The following is a 17,301-nucleotide window of genomic DNA, read 5'->3' as shown; positions in this document are numbered from 1 at the left end:
TGCATGTAGAAATTTCTGAAATGGTGTATCTTTGGCTATGTGTATTTTCACCAAAAAAAAAAAAAAGGTCGAGAAGGGAGAGTGTTGACATGTTGTGGGGTTGTTAAGCAATGTCATGAAACAGTATGTGTACTACTGTTTCATGAGAAACTATTTGTTGTGTAAGCCTTAACCTGAAGTACAATTAAAAAAAAAAAAAGTCTAATTGAGACAGCCTTTGCTCGTTTTCCCAGTACCTCACAATGATTTCCATGTTATTAGAACTAAAGCATGAGAAAATACTGGAATCTACAACTTGAAAATGCTACCTTTCTTTCTGAAGGTTATAAGCTATAAACTTAGTTTTTCAAAGGTAAACACCATTCCATATTAAAATAACTAGTATTTAACCACACTGCCTCGGAGAATGACGCACTGGTGGTGCCGTGGTAGAATTCTCGCCCTCCACACGGGAGCCCCAGGTTCGATTCCCGGCCAGTGCACCTCATGCGCAGCTTCTACTCGTCTGTAAGCGGAGGTTTGCGTGTTGCTATGATGCTGAACAGATTTCAGCAGAGCTTCCAGACTAAGACAGACTAAGAAGAAAGGCCTGGTGATCTACTTCTAAAAATCAGCTGATGAAAACCCTATAGATCACAACGGAGCAATCTGTACCCGATCACGGGGTGGTGCAGGGCTGGGCAGGGTCTTGCTCCTTTGTACGTGAGGTCGCCAGAAGTTGGGGGCTGACTCGTCGGTGGCTAACGACCACCATCACCTCGGAAGAGAAGACGTCAGAGCTAGAAAATTTTTTTTTCCAGTTGCAGGAACGGTCTCTGTGCTTTAGAGTGACTGCTGCATTACACTGAGCACCCAGGAGACACTCGGGAACAGCCACTAGACTGAGGTCCTTTTGGGAACACAAATAACTTCCAGAAACCTAATGGGGGGGGGAGGAAGAGGTGTCGGTGGGAGAACACTGGGCTTTGAGCCAGGAGACCTGGGCTTGCGTCGTGACTTCACGGAGTTCCAGCTGGGTGAACCACACCTCTCCGTCTCTCAGTCTTGGCTTCCTCAAATGACTTGGTGAAATCACACAGCTCAAAGTTCACAGCACGCGGCAGATGCTCAGCCCCTTCAATCTGGAGCGTGGCCACCAGTGTATTCAGATTACACACTCTCTGTCCTCTGGAAGAAGCTAACCAAAAGGTCAGTGGTTCGAATCCCAGATGCTCCATGGGAGAAAGATGTGGCTGTCTGCTTCCATAATTCTATCCCGTCCTATAGGGTCGCTATGAGCTGGAAGTGACTGGATGGCAACTTTTTGGTTTGGGGCCCTCTGGAAAACTCCTTGGATTTTTCTAATCAGTCGCTTTTAACACGTTCTTTGTACCGAGGAAACTGTTCTGTACACAGAAACAATAACCATTGTCAGTTTTGCATTTACGTAAGCCATTGTCAAGCTTTGGAAACTACAGGTAGGATCATAAAAACCTAAAATGGGCCTTTATCCATTGTTCATGCTAACAGCTAAAATTTAAGGGGTACGTACAATGTGCCAGACAGTCCATCATGTACTTTCACAGAGGTTGTTATTTCGCCCAAATGACTCTGTGACCCAGGAATTAAAAGTACAGATCTTGGGCAAGTTACGTAACTCTGCATCTGGTTTCCTTATGTGTAAAACGGAAGGTAAGAGTAAATTTAACAAAAAAATTAGTACCATTGCATAGTACCTATTACATGGTAGGTACTTAAATATTCCTGTTTCCCCTGCCTTGATTGCTTTATAGACGAGTAACATCAGGGTCAGAGATTGAACGAACACCCTAAATTGACGCAGCTGCTAATTCACACACACTTTCCCGAAGAGCCAAACGAGAGGGACCTCCTCACTGGTGGGTGGGAAGTCATTTAAAACCACTGAGGCTGTTGGTTAACCCAGAGCTATTTCCATGGAAATGAGCCACTGACTGTGTCTAACCTGATTCAAAGAAATACCTTACGTATTGGAATCCATCCCATAAATCATATGTAACCAAACCTGATGAACTGAAGTGTTTAGAAAATGGGGTTTTAGGGTTAACTGGACTTTCTGGTTAACTCACAACCTTTTTGGCTTCAACTTGGCTAAAGTTTTAAAATTTCCATTTCTTATTTAGTAAGAACTATTGACACTGAACATAAACTTTTTCGTGAGAAAGTATCTCTCATTGTCTTAGGGCCACCAGAATGAACATTAGTTTTTTTCATTCGTTTATGTCTGCTATGTGTCAAAGAAGGAGCCCTGGTGGCAAAATGGTTACGTGCTCAGCTGCTAACTGAAAGGTCGGTGGTTCGAATCCACCACCCGCTCCATGGGAGAAGGGCCCAGAAATCTGCTCCTGTAAAGATTGACGGCCTAAGAAAACCTACGGGGCAGTTCTCCTCTGTCACATAGGGTCGCTACAAGTTGGAACAGACTCAACAGCACACAGTCACAATAACGCATACAATACTTTTCTAGATAGGGCACATTTTTCTAACTTGACAGCACTGTGAATATCAAGAGGTAAAGTCAGCTGAAACCGTCCTGGCATCAGATATAGCTTTTTTTTTTTCAAGATAGATTCATGATATGAGCTTGTTTTGCTACAGCGTGCTTTCTCCTTCAAAGAGGAAGCGCAGGTTAAACAATGAGATAGGTCCTTTTCTCGTGTCAGATTAGAGAAGGTGAAAAGTCTGAAGATACTCTCCAACGTTGTGGGTGGGATGGGTGAGCTGGTGCAACAGTCTGGAAGGGTCATCTGGCAACACATATCCACTTAAATGCACATGCATTTTGCCCAGGCGATGCTGCTTCTAGAAATTTATCCTAGAGAGATATATGTTCACATTTACATATGTATACAAGAATTTTCATTTATAAAAGCAGAAACTTTAAGCCACCTAACAGTCCGTTAGCCCACCAAGAATTCTGGCACAGCCAACCGTGGAACACTATGTTGCTGTTGCTGTCAGGTGCTGTCAAGTCAGTTCCGACTCATAGTGACCCTACGTACAACAGAACGAAACCCTGCCCGGTCCTGCGCCATCCCCACAATCGGTGTTACGCTTGAGCCCATTGTTGCAGCCACTGTGTCAATCCATCTTGTCAAGGGTCTTCCTCTTTTTTGCTGACCCTCTACTTTACCAAGCATAATACCCTCCTTCTCAGGGGCTGATCATGCCTGATAACATGTCCAAAGTACATGAGACAAAGTCTCGCCATCCTTGCTTCCAAGGAGTGTCTTGGAAGAAACACAGACCGAGTGCTTCTCAGAAGCGAGAATGGAACACTATAAAAATTTAAAAAATAAAAAAATTAAATAAACCAACTCATTGCTGTTGAGTTGATTCCGACTCACAGTGACCCTATAGAACAAAGCAGAACCACCCCCATAGGGTTTTCAAGGCTGTAATCTTTACAGAAAGAGCCCTGGTGGCTCAGTGTTTAAAGTGCTTGGCTGCTAACCCCAAAAGGTCAGCAGTTCAAATTCACCAGCCACTCCTTGGAAACTCTACGGGGCAGTTCTACTCTGGCCTACAGGATTGGTATGAGTTGGAATCGACCACACAGTAACGTCTTTGGATTTGGGTTTTAATCTTTACAGAAGGAAATTGCCACATCTTTCTCCTGTGGAGCGGCTGGTGGGTTTGAACCGCCGACCTTTTGGTTAGCAGGTGAGTGCCACCAGGGCTCCTTAGGAGAACTATACAATGCTTAAATCCTTACACAGAAGGATGTCCACAACACGTTAAATTTGTAAAATTCAGGTTAAAGTGTCTATAGATAAAGATCTCATTTCTCTATTTAGTGATATGTATGAATATATATTCATATCTTGTTTATATATTTGTTTGTACACCAGGAGAGAGTCTGGAGGAGGGTATAGGTGAATTGGTCATATATTCAGTACTCTTTGAGGTTTTTATTTTGCTTTAACACAGGTATGTATTACGTTTATAGTTAAAAATTAAGTCTTTCAAAAGAAGGGAGTAAGGAGAGTCTTTTGTCAATGGGACTAAAGGGAGGGAAACAGTTAACTGAGGTTTCACTATATTTCTGATTAACTTCTCTACCCCCATCAGTGTGCATGAACTTGGCCAGCAAAACCTCTGTGTTTGACTGAAGTCTCAGGCCTGAAACAACTCTGGGTCAGCAGCTGACGGGAGGAGAGAATTCAGGCGTGTGGTCTTTCCCATTGGCTCTTCCATCGGGGGCCTTCATCTGCCTGCTAGCTTCCTCTTTCTGCTCGTTAGCTGCCATCCAGGCAGCCCCTGGCTCATGGTGACCCATGCACAACTGAATGAAATGCTGTGCCCTCCCCATGATCAGTTTCAGATCAAACCATTGTGATCCATAGGGTTTTCACTGGCTGATTTTCATACGTAGATCACCAGGCCTTTCTTCCTAGTCTGTCTTAGTCTGGAAGCTTTGTTGAAACCCGTTCAGCATCTGTCTTAGTTATGCAGTGCTGCTACAACAGAAATACCACCAGTGGATGACTTTAACAAACAGGTTTATTCCCTCACAGTTTAGGAGGCTAGAAGTCCAAATTCAGGGCACCAGCTCCAGGTGAAGGCTTTCTCTGTCGGCTCTAGGGGAAGGTCCTTGTCATCAACCTTCCCCTGGTATAGGAGCATCTCAACGCAGGAATCCCAGGTCCAAAGGACACATGCTACTCCTGGCACTGTCTTCTTGGTGGTGTGAGGTCCCCCTGTCTCCCTGCTTGCTTCTCTCTTTTACATCTCAAAAGAGACTGGCTTAAACTGTAGACTAATCTTGCAGATTGAGTCTACAAAACGGCCGCTAACCCCACCTCATTCTTGTCACAGAGGTAGGATTTACAACACACAGGAAATCACATCAGATGACACAGTGGTGCACAATCGCACAGCACTGGGAATCAAGACCAGCCACGCTGACAGGTATTTTTGGGAGGACACAACTCAACCCATGACAGCCTCATAGCAACACGCAAGCTTCCACGGCCAGACGGGTGGTGGCTGCACGTGAGGTGCACCGGTGAGGAATTGAACCCAGGTCTTCCGTGCAGAAGGCAACAATGTTACCACCGAACCACCACTGCCCTCTCCAAAGTCACCGGGGCCTAAACCGGATGGTTTTCTTCTGCTGCTCGTTCCTCTCATGCCACATTTACTACTTTCCGTGAATAAGGCAGTGGTAAGCATCAGGCACACACGAGAGCATAGGTCCAGGAAGCCAGCTCCTGTCTGAGTAATCTCGGATCCATTTCTCATGCTGCTACAATTTCCTCTTATGTCTCAGATGCCACCCGACCCCGCAGCAGCGCAGTTGTCGGTAGAAAAACAGAGTCTGAACACCTTATCACTGAACTGTACGTGGGAAGAACGTGAGGGAAATGGCAAATGCTTAGTTACACACGTATTTATCATTGCTAACAAATTCAATAAAAGAATAAAGTGCTGATACATGTTACAACATGGATGAACCTTGAAAAAAAGTATGCTGAATGAAAGAAGCCAGCGACAAAGAACCAAATATTGTACGACTGCATTTATATGCAATGTCCAAAATAGGCAGATTTACAGAAGCAGAAAGTAGATTAGAGATTTTCTAATGCTGAGAGGATGAGGGGGGAATAGGACTGCCCATAGGTACAAGGTTTCTTCCGGGGGTGATGAAAATGTTCCCAATCTGACTGTGATGATGGTTGCACAACTCTGTAAATACACTGAAAAGCACTGAATTGTATATTTAAAAAAACACTGGTATTTTAAAACAGTAATTTGACTGATAAATACAAATGTCATCATAGCGGTATCATTAAAACCCTTCAGAGTTATAAACAGCAAGTACATTGAAGTCATTTCTCAGGCAAAGACAAAGCTAAGTTCACGGACTGACTGTCGCTCTCCCGAGGCAGAGTTAGAGAAAAGCACAAAATCAACCAGGCAAGCCAGTATAACGCCAGGAAGCAAGAGGATAATAGAAGTTCGCACTGGTGGAATTTATTTCTGTCCATTTAGTAGAAATAGAAGACAATATCTTTGGAATGGGAACCCAGATTGCTGAAGAATTTGAGAGCTTCAGGCAAGGAAAGGCTGGCAAGACATACGACCAGAGGATCAGGACAGAAAATTGGTCTGTGACATTGGACTGGAGAAAGATGTCTCGTTATTTCCTGCAGTTCCAGGGAGAGCTCAGTAAAAGGTATTCAAAATAATACAACCAAATGTATGAGGCCAACAAGTAATTCTATTACCACATTCTTCAGGTAAGCAGACTTAAATTTTAAGTGGTAGCTTGAGACATTCTATCACCTCAATCTTTTACATCCATTAGAAATGTAAGCATCTATTACCTTCAAGGAGTCCCCAGGTGGTGCAAATGGCTAACACCCTCAGCTACTAACCATAAGGTTGGCAGTTCAAGTCCATCCAAAGGTCCCTCGAAAGAAATGCTTGGAGATCCACTTCCAAAAAATCAGCCACTGAAAACCCTATGGAGCACAATTCTACTCTGGCATACATGGGGTCACCACGAGTCAGAATGGACTCAACAGCAACTGGATTTACCTTCAAAGTTGTATTGATTTTGTTTTTTCCTACTTCTCGGTCTTCAGTTTAAGCATCCAGCTGTAGCACACTTTGGACAAATCCAACAGAGAAATTTCTCTCTCTCTATCCTAACTGATAGTTTGTGGGTGTCCCAGAATAGCAGTGAGGTTAAAGTCACCTGTATATCCAATTTTTTATGAAAGGCAAATGAGGAAGCCAGCCAAATCTTTATAGGATTTCCTTTCTCTAAAGCATTTTAAGAGACAGACCAGCTCAGTATACTCATGGAACTTAAGAATGAAAGGAATAATAATAACACCAACTTTTTATGGGCTTGGCATTGTGCTCAATGCTTTACTGGAATTTTCATTTGATGCCCCCTACAGCCCTCTTGAAGGAACCTGGGTAGCGCAAGGGTTTGCAATCAGTTGCTAACTGAACGATTGGTGGTTTGAAACCACCTAGCAGCTCCATGGACGAAAAAGCCGGGCGTTCTGCTTCCATAAAGATTATAGCCAAGAAAACTCTATGGAACAGTTCTACTTCATAACACCTGGGGTCACCATGAGTCAGGGGCCAACTCAACAGCAGCTAACAACAAGAGCCTTCTTCCCTTCCATGTGGGAAACCCGGGTTCAATTCCCAGCCAACGCACCTCATGTGCAGCCACCACCTATCTGTCAGTGGGGGCTTCTGTGTAGCTATGATGTTGAACAGGTTTCAGTGGAGCTTCCAGATTAAAACAGATTAAGAAGAAAGGCCTGGCAATCTACTTCCGAAATTCAGCAAGCGAAAACCCTATGGAGCATAATGATCCAACCTGCAACCGATCATTCCTTGTGCACAGGGTCACCATGAGCTGGGAGGCAACCTGACGGCAACTAACAGCAACAACGCCAGCCTTAGACGGAAATTATCATCTCCTCCCTTCTGCCATCTTACAGGCGAGGAAGCTAAGGCTAACAGAGGCTAAGAACTTGCCCGAAGCCATACACCACTAAATGGCAAAGCCTGGTTTGGAGTCGGGATCTTCCTGTCTGCATATCTGTGCTCTTAACCACGATGCTACATTGCAAGGGAGGAAGGGAGGTGGGAGCAGGAAAATGACATTCCCTTTCCCGATGCAAATATCAGTTAGAATACAGGAACGAACCATTGCAGGCAATTTACTTGGTGTGAAATGTACCAACCCCCACGCGCATACGCTCATACACACATATACGTGCACACATGCGCACACATGCACACACACACACTCACGCTACAAATCTTCCCAAACTGAAAACGTCTCCAAGGCCATATGTGGACTTTTCTTAAAGGTCACCCTACAAGCCCTAAAGGAAAGAAGGGCTTGGTCTAAAAAGTTTTATATTTCCTCTCACTTTTTAAACATTGGAGAACGCATTTGGCTCAGAGAAATGAATAGTAAAAAGAGTTCTAACTAAGAGCCAACAAAACGTAATGGAAAAAGGCAAGAATCTGGTGGGACTTTATTTTCTTTTTGCTCAGCACATCCTGCCTTTAATCTGAAAAGTAAATAGGCCCTGCCCAACATACCATGCCCAACACACCATGCCCAACACACCATGCCCAACACACCATGCCCAACACACCATGCCCAACACACCATGCCCAACACACCATGCCCAACATACCATGCCCAACATACCAACTCTTCTCAGGTGAAATTATCTAGGTCTCAAAGACAAGCAACAACTGTGTTTTCATGATTCCTTAATTCATGGCTGACAGAATAGCATCCAAAATAAATCAGAGAGGCAAATATTGCTCATGAGAGCAAATCCCCAAATTTTCACTGCTTTGATAACTTTTGTGAAATTTTTGTCACTTCAGTTACAATTGTGTGTTATTATCTGTAGTGTGTTGCAGAAGTGAGAAAAGGAATGTTTGAATTTTTTATCTGAGTTAATTAAATCTACAGGGAAAAGAGAGAGAGAATTTTTGCATAGCATTCGTTAGTAGACTAACATCCCTGTGATACTGAACCTTCAGAACAGAACAGGTAATCCTGCAACACCACTCTCTGTAACTCCACAACGTCAGCTTTGTTGGCTCCATAATACATCCATTATGGATTGAATTGTGTCCCCTCAAAATATATGTCAACTTCGCGAGGCAATGATTCCCAGTATTATGTAATTATCCTCCATTTTGACATCTGATGTGATTTTCCTGTGTTGTAAATCCTAACCTCTATGATGTTAATGAGGCAGTATTAGACGCATATGTTAATGAGGCAGGACACAACCTACAGGATTAGGTTGTATCTTGAGCCAATCTCTTTTGAGATACAAAAGAGATTAAACAAGCAGAGATCAAGGGACCTCATTACCATCAAGAAAGAAGAGCCAAGAGAGGAGTGTATCCTTTGGACCTGGGGTCCTTGTGCTGAGAACCTCCTAGACCCAGTGGAAGATTGAGGCCAAGGCACACGGAGATCTCCAATGAATGCTGGGCCCACAGATGCTGAAAGGAGACAAAGACCTTCCTCCTAAACTGTGAGCTGACAGAGACAGAAGGCCTTCCCCTGGAGCTGGTGCCCTGAATTTGGACTTCTAGCCTCCTAGACTGTGAGAGAATAAATGTCTGTTAAAACCATCCACTTGTGGTATTTCTGTTACAGGAGCACTGCATGACTAAGGCAGCACCTAATGATCTATGATTTCAGTCATGCTAGTGACAGTCACTGAGTCCCTGGGTGGCGTAAACATTTAAGCACTCAACTACTAACTAAGAGACTGGCAGTATGAACACACCCAGAGGCACCTCAGAAGAAAGGCCTTGCAATCTGCTTCCGAAAGGTCACAGCTAAGAACCCTAATGGAGCACAGTTCTACCCTGAGGCACATGGGGTCACCATGAGTCAGAGTCAAGTCAACAGCAACCGCTTTGGTTTAGTGGGAGTCATGCCTATTTTTGTCTAGTAGGTTCGGCTTCTCTTGCTTTACCTACACTTTCTTCAGTATATTAGAGCTGGGCAAAAAGTCTAACAGAAATCATTTTCAAAATAGAGCACGTTCAGCTTCCTTAAACAAGAAATTAGACTGATAGGTTATTTGACACAATGTCCATCAGACTCCTTTCTCTGGATGTCATTTAAGTTAAGAATTACCTACATGAAATAACTGAAAGCAGCATCCTTCAGAGCACTGGAGGTGTGGAAGTCAATCAGCGTGCCCCTAACACAGGGTGCATGGTCAAGTGGACATGCTTCCTCAGAAGTGAACAGGGGCTCCCTGCTTTCCAAATCACAGGATTTTGCAGAGCCTCTAAAATGCAAATATGCATCATGTCCTCCAAGAGACAACAGAGAGTGCAGTAGATTCCAAACTAATTTGACTACAGAACACTTTATTCAAAAGTCATCTCTGTTTCTCAGAGGGGTGCCCCATGAAACACACTTATTGTGGGGTACACACATTTAAAGGCCCAAACCCATTGCCGTCAAGTTGATTCCGACTCATAGTGACCCTATAAGACAGAGTAGAACTGCCCCATAGGGTTCCCAAGGCTGTAATCTTCACGGAAGCAGACTGCCACACCTTTCTCCCATGGAGCGGCTGGTGGGTTCGAACTGCCAACCTGTCGGTTGGCAGCCTAGTGCTTCCCACTGCGCCGCCAGGGCTCCTTCATTTAAAGGCCAGGTCTCCTAAAGACAGGGAAGGAGTGGGCTAACACTCAGTGGTCAGGTCAGACACTCACCATCTGTCCATTTGCCACTCCCAGAGTACACTGCTCCAGAGTTTTGGAGCACCGTGCCAGGTCTGAACACCTTCATTTTATAAACGAGGAACCAGAGGTCCAAAAAGATTAAATCGTTTGCCAATCACACAAACGGGTTGGTTGGGTTAGAGCTGGAGTTAGAGCACCGTGACACTGAAAATAAAAGTAATCTAAACTCCTGGCAAAAGGGTCAGTGGTGGCTCTTAGGGAGAAAGGAAAAGGAAAGGATACTTCAAAAGCTTTATGAAATCTACGAAAAGAGACAAGTATAGCACCATACCAAGCGGAAGCACCTTTATATCTGGACATTTCTCCGGGGGAAAACAAAATTTTAGCAAAACAATTTTTCATATGGCAACCACAAGAAGCGTCTCAGGCAAAAACTGGAGATTTCACCCACACACTTAAATCTGGAAATCAGTAGTATACGGCTTATCAGAAAATATCAAAAATGTCCTTCTAGCATTGAAAACTCAAAACACATTTGATACCTTTAAATTCAATGAAAATTAAAATGAGGGACGGAGGGAGGGAATTAGATTTTAAAATAGTTTTTAAAAGAAAAGAAAGAAAAAAAAAAGAGCAGTGTTTCAGGTGATTCTGATTTCAATTGCAAATTTACAGACACTAATGTACTTGTACACACACAAGCCTACTCCTTTGGCAGATAATAGGGAACGGGGTAACAGGAAGCCAGGGAAGGTTAATGTTTATAGGTACAAAGAGTTCTCAAGTTGGAGGGATACCAAAAGTACCCAGTGCTTTCATGCACTCCCCAACAATGAGGATGTAAGAGTCCCAATGGCAGAAAGATCTAATTGTACTAATTGCTGAGGGAGAAATGAGAGGTAATTGTTTTTTGTTTTGTTTTAAATTCTATTTATTTTGTTGTTGAGAATATACACAGCAAAACATACACCAATTCAACAGTTTCTACATGTACCCTTTAGCAACACTGATTACATTCTTGGACAACCATTCTCCCTCCTTTTCTGAGTTGTTCCTCCCCCATTACCATAAACTCACTGCCCTCTAAGGTTCCCATCTAATCTTTTGAGTTGCTGTTGTCAATTTGATCCCATATAGATAGTTCTTAAAAGAGCATAATGCTCAAGGCAGACGTTTTTTACTAGTTAAGCTAAACTATTGCTTGGTTTTAAGAATACTTCAGGGGATATTTTTGGCTTAAGATTTAAAGATTATCTCAGGTCAATAGTTTCAGGGGGTCATCCAACATTCATGGCTCCAGAAAAGTCTGTAGTCCATGAGAATTTGAAATTCTGTTCTGCATTTCCCCCCTTTTGATCAGGATTCTTCTATGGAATCTTTGATCAAAATGTTCAGAAATGGAAGCCAAGCACCATCCACTTCTTCTGGTCTCACGGCAAAGGAGGCAGTTTTCATGGAGGCAATCAGCCACACATTCCATATCCTCCTCCAATTCCTGACTCTCCTTCTTCCTTTGTTGCTCCAGGTGAACAGAGACCAATTGTTGTGCCTTGGATGGCAGCTTGCAAGCTTTTAAGACCCCGGGCGCTACGCACTGAAGTAGGAGGTAGACCAGAGGCACTAAACATGTTATCAGGCCAGTTAACTGGGATATCCATGAAACCACGACCCCAAACCTCCAAACCAAGAAACCAAATCCCATGAGATTTTTGGTCGTACATAAACTAAGCAGCTTCAGCAGCTACTTTTTTTTTGTTGTTATTACTGTAACTATAACTATTACACTTGTGCTATTTTTTAATTAGGAACCAAGAGCTCTTGAAACAATGTCAGTCTTAGCTCCTTGTGAATATGAAATACAACACAATACCACTTGTATATTCTTTTTATAATTGTTGTAAATATATATATAACATAACATTTGCCAATTTAACATTTCTCAGGTGTACGATTTAGTGACATCAATTACATTAGTCATGTTGTACAACCATCACCCAACACGTGTGTATTTTTTACCCAACACTGATGCACACACTTAATACTTTCTTGAATTCTGCACTATTAAATCTCAGAGCAAAACCAGAATTCCATATCCTGCTTTTAAACATCAGTAGCCCTCAGGCCAAAATGTCCAACCTGGTTTTAGCCAAATGTTGCTTCTGACTCATTTGTTTCCAGGATTAACTGGGGGGTGGGGAAGGGGGCCTAAACGTGTGAGAAGGTCAGAGACAATAATGTTTCAGAACACAGCACTCAGAAACAAAGCGAAACCGAAGGTAACGGAAGTAGCTAATTCCTCACTCCCTGTAGAGTAACACACTGACACAGGTGAGGCAGGCCGGCCCAGCAGCACAGAAGACACTTGGTGGAGACGCCTGCTCCTCTGCCCTGCTTACAACTGCAACAGCCCCTCGGGCCTGCCCTCCTGAGCCCCTTACTCGGCATGAGCTTAGGAGCCCTGGTGGCATAGTGGTTAAGCACTCGGTCGCTAACCAAAAGGTTGGCGGTTCGAACCCACCAGCAGCAAAGATGTGGCAGTCTGCTTCCGTAAAGATTTACAGCCTTGGAAACCCCATGGGGCAGTTCTACCCCGTCCTATGGGGTCGCTATGCATTGGAATTGACTCAACGGCAATGGGTTTGGGTTATCAGGGTAACACGCTCGGCTACCAGCTGAAAGTTTGAAGGTTCACTGGTAGTTCTAGCTCACCCCAGAGGAGCTCAGAAGAAAGGCCTGGCAGTCTACTGGCGATCTACTTCCAAAAAACCAGCTATTGAAAACCTTGGGGAGCACAGTTCTACCCTAACACTCAGGGGGTCACCCTGAGTCCCCGCCGACTCCACAGCCACTGGTGATGGTGGCAGAGCCAACCTGCAGGGAAACTCGGTAATAAAGGTTGTGGATGTTGACGCCAGATGCCAGAAAAAAAGAGACACGCTAAATCCTGGCGATGTCTACGGTTTGTCTTCATTATGTGGAATAAGAAGCATAAAAAAGAGATACGATAATGTAGAACAGCTGTATATACCATGTCCTTCGTAGGAGACGAGCAAGTGTAACGAAAGAAAATTCAGTACAAATTGCTACCTGATTTCTCCATCATTCAAAAATACCTGGTGAGCTTCTCACAGGTGGTAGTTAACTCAGGCATGTTAAAAATTACTCTGTTTTGTTCCTTAGATAAAATCTTAAGAACAGAAAGACTCTGCTTATTCAACCAGTAATTAAATTACACACACACACACACACACACACACACACACACACACACACACACATTATACTTTGCCTAAAAACCAGGAAACATCTGATTTACCATTCAAGGCAAATTTGGAAACAGATCCAAATGCTTTACAAAGCAGGATCATCTATTAGCAAACTCTGACTTCTCACTAAGCCTCAGAAATGCATCCTGGACTTTACGACACTTCCCCTTGTATTTCCCCACGAGGAGCGCACACCAGGAAGACTTACGGCTGTGCAGAAGATGCACCGGCATTCCTGCAGGGTGGTCATCTTGTCCAGAGAATGTTCACAAAGGCAGAGTTTGCAAGTGACCAGGGGTGCCGGAGCCACGTCTCTGGGTGTTGGGTTTTTGGCAGTCATGGTGAGACAGTGGAGCCTACCAGCTGAGCCCATCAGCCCGTCTGGACACTTCTTCAGTCTCCTCAATCCCTACAGGAAGGTGTAAAGCAGAAAATATTATATCCACTGATAGAGCTATTGTTTAACCAGCACATTTAGGGTCCAGCAGAGCAAAGCTGCCCCCTCGCCGATCTCTAAGCATACAGCTAGTGCATTTCTGAGAACTAGTGCATTTCTGAGAACTAGTGCATTTCTGGGAACCGTGGGCTAGAGAGGTTACCTCCTTGCAGAGTGTTAGTGAAACAGAAGCTAACCTCACTGTCCTGATTCCTATCACACAAGCTATAGGAATTAAAAGACCACTACACACAAGCAGGGCCCTGGTGGTGCAATGGTTAAGAGTTCTGGCTGTTAACCAAAAGGTCAGTAGTTCAAATCTACCAGCTGCTCCTTGGAAACTCTATGGGACAGTTCTGCTTTATCCTATAGGGTCACTAGGAGCTGGAATCGACTTGACGGCAATGGTTTTTGTTTTTTTTTTTAATGCATAAGCATTCCACCTGGAGTTGCCGCACTACAATCAATTCAACAGATTAAAATAACAAAAAAACTCAAAAATAGGGTGTCAATGTTACACACATTCCTTCACGTGCATCATTTCATTTAATCTTTTGCAACCATGATGGCTATTCATTTTATAGATGAATTGAGGTTCTGACTCATGGCGACCCATGTGTGTCAAAGTAGAACTATGTTCAATACCCTAAAGACACAAGGAATATATGAGCCCAAGAGACAGAAAGGCCCACATAAACCAGAGACTCCATCAGCCTGAGACCAGAAGAACTAGATGGTGCCTGGCTACCGCCAATGACCGCCCTGACAGGGAACACAACAGAGAGTCCCTGAAGGAGCAGGAGAAAAGTGGGGTGTAGAACTCAAATTCTAGTAAAAAGACCATACTTAATGGTCTGATTGAGACTAGAGGGACCCCAGAAGACATGGCCCCCAGACTGTCAACCTGGAACTAAAACCATTCCCAAAGCCAATTCTTCAGACAAAGATTGGACTGGACTATAAGACATAAAATGATACTCGTGAAGAGTTTACCTCTTAGTTCAAGTAGATACACGAGACTAAATGGGCAGCTCCTGTCCGGAGGCAAGATGAGAAGGCAGAAAGGGATAGGACCTGGTTGAATGGACACGGGAAATCCGGGGTGGAAAGGAGGAGTGTGCTGTCATATTACAGGGATATCAACTAGGGTCACAAAACAATGTGTGTATAAATTTTTGTATGAGAAACTAACTTGAGCTGTAAACTTTCCCTTAAAACACAATAAAAGAAATAAAATAAAAAAGAACTATGTTCGATAGAGTTTTCAACAGCTGATTTTTCAGAAGTAGATCGACAGGTCTTTCTTTCTTCCAAGGTGCCTCTGGGTAGAATCCAACCTCTAACCTTTTGGTTAGCAGCTGAGCACATTAACTACTTGCACCACCCAGGAACTCTGAGACCTGCGTATTCTTCAAGAAAGCCAAGTATTTTTCACAGTCTCAATTAATATTTTTTTAGAAGAGACGTTAACAGGCCAAATGTCTAATACACTCTTGAAAAACAAAGATGTGAGGACAGAATGGAACAACCCTCTTAGACTCTTCTTTTTAAAGGGAAAACTAGAAATTGTGTTAATCAAGGTGGTTTGAAACATAATGTTGTCTCCTGCCACATACATAAGTTTTTAATCCTTAGTTTGTGAGTGACATGCCTAATCCATTGACAGTGGATCGATTCTGAATCACAGCAACCCTATAGGACAGAGCAGAACTGCCGTATAGGGTTTACAGGGCTGTAAGCTTTACTGATGCCGACTACCACATCTTTCCCTCATAGAGCGGCTGCTAGGTTCAAACCATTGATCTTTTGGTTAGCAGCCGAGTGCTTAACCACTGCACCACCAGGGTTCCCTGACTGACACATTTATAGGCGATGAAATCAAAGTTAAAAAAAAAAAAAACCCTTTTACATAGCAGAGATCCATTTTATTAAAAAAAAAATCATCTGTGCATTCCACTCTGGCAGTACTTGTGACTCAGCAGGGCAGAGGGAAGAAATTACATGTCTCATCTCTTTGGGATGTGAACAATCCAAAATGAGTCCTCAAAAAAAAGCAATTTCTTTTTTCTGTGTACAATGACATCTATTCCCTAAAGTGGTGGCTGTCGAACATTGTTAAAGCAATGGAATTTTATAAAGACAGAATCGTCAGCAAAAAGTCGACTAGCTCCACCTGAAGCAGGAGTAGAAGCCCCAGGTCAGGCTCCCCTGACCTCCTCAGCTGCCCCCGGGGCACCATCTCAGAAGCTGAGGGCTTCACCACGCACAGTCTGAAAACCATCCCTTTGGTTATTCACTTTTGGCAAAATGAGCAATGGATGTTTTAAAAATGAATGACATATAGTGAAAAAAAAAGGATATCACACAAAAAAGTCTTTCACCGTTGATTCACTGGAAACCAAGCTCATCAAGTAGTAAACGGGAGATCCCTGAAGCTCTCTGGAGAATTCCCTCACACTAGAGGTAATGTTTGTGAATGGTCCCCAAAGTTTCCCAGTATTTCCTCATTTATGTCTTATTAAGATTTTCCAGGTCCGGAAGGGGTGCTGAGTTTCTGTCCGGAGTGATGAAAACTTTTGGAAAAGGATAAAGATGACGGTGGCACAACATGGTAAATGTAATTAATGTCACTGAATTGTACACTTGAAAATGACTAAAACGGCAGAAATTCTGCTATATATTTACCACAATAAAATTAACCAATCAGTGAGACTGACCAGGTCTCTACAACATGAAACCACCAACGGTAGAAACCCAGCCCCTCTACCCAAACTTCTTAGTCCATGGCAGGAAGCCCCGAAGGGCTGTCCACAGCGGGGCTGATGACAGCTCACAGCCCCTCCTGTCCCTCTGACTGAGCCACACCTTTGCAGGTACACTGACAACTCACTCCCATGCCCCTCCAACTCTTAGAATACGTCTTCCTTCCAGAGAGACGGTAACTCACTCTCGAAGGCTTGCTTCACTTAGTTTGCCTCATACCTCACGTTTTTTCCTAAAATAAGAAAGTGACGAATTAGGCACCCTATTTCAAAAGGTCCCTGGGTGGCGCAAAAGGTTTGAGCTCACCTACTAACCTAAAAGTTGGCAATTTGAGTCCACTTAGAGGTGCTGCTGAAGAAAGTCCTGAGGATCTGCTTCCATAAAGATTATAGCCAAGAAAACTCTACTCTGTAACACATGGGGTCGTCATGAGTTGGAACTGACTTGATGGTAAAGGGTTCAGGCTTTTTTTTTTACCTTTTAAAGTCACCCAGTTATTTTAAAAGGTAACAATTAGAATTGCTTTTCCACTTATTACAGATGTGAGCATGCCTCTCACTCGGTGTCAAAAACACCATAGGAAGAATTCTGGCAGAGAAT

General features: G+C 43.5%; 1 protein-coding gene across 2 annotated transcripts in view; it reads right to left on the bottom strand.

Annotated features, from left to right (window-relative positions):
• The window catches only part of RNF144B (ring finger protein 144B), a 95,736-nt gene that overhangs the window by 61,218 nt on the left and 17,217 nt on the right, over positions 1-17,301 (bottom strand). For both annotated transcript variants that reach the window (XM_023737489.1, XM_004382987.2), the window contains one exon: positions 13,711-13,911. In XM_023737489.1, the coding sequence (XP_023593257.1) occupies positions 13,711-13,875 (165 nt within the window). In that variant the 5' untranslated portion in view covers positions 13,876-13,911. The remainder of the gene's footprint in view (positions 1-13,710; positions 13,912-17,301) is intronic.

This window comes from Trichechus manatus, unplaced genomic scaffold (assembly GCF_000243295.1).
Source record: "Trichechus manatus latirostris isolate Lorelei unplaced genomic scaffold, TriManLat1.0 scaffold00103, whole genome shotgun sequence".
NCBI lineage: Eukaryota > Metazoa > Chordata > Mammalia > Sirenia > Trichechidae > Trichechus > Trichechus manatus.
Note: the sequence above shows the minus strand (reverse complement) of the source record. Positions and strands in the feature narration are given on the sequence as shown.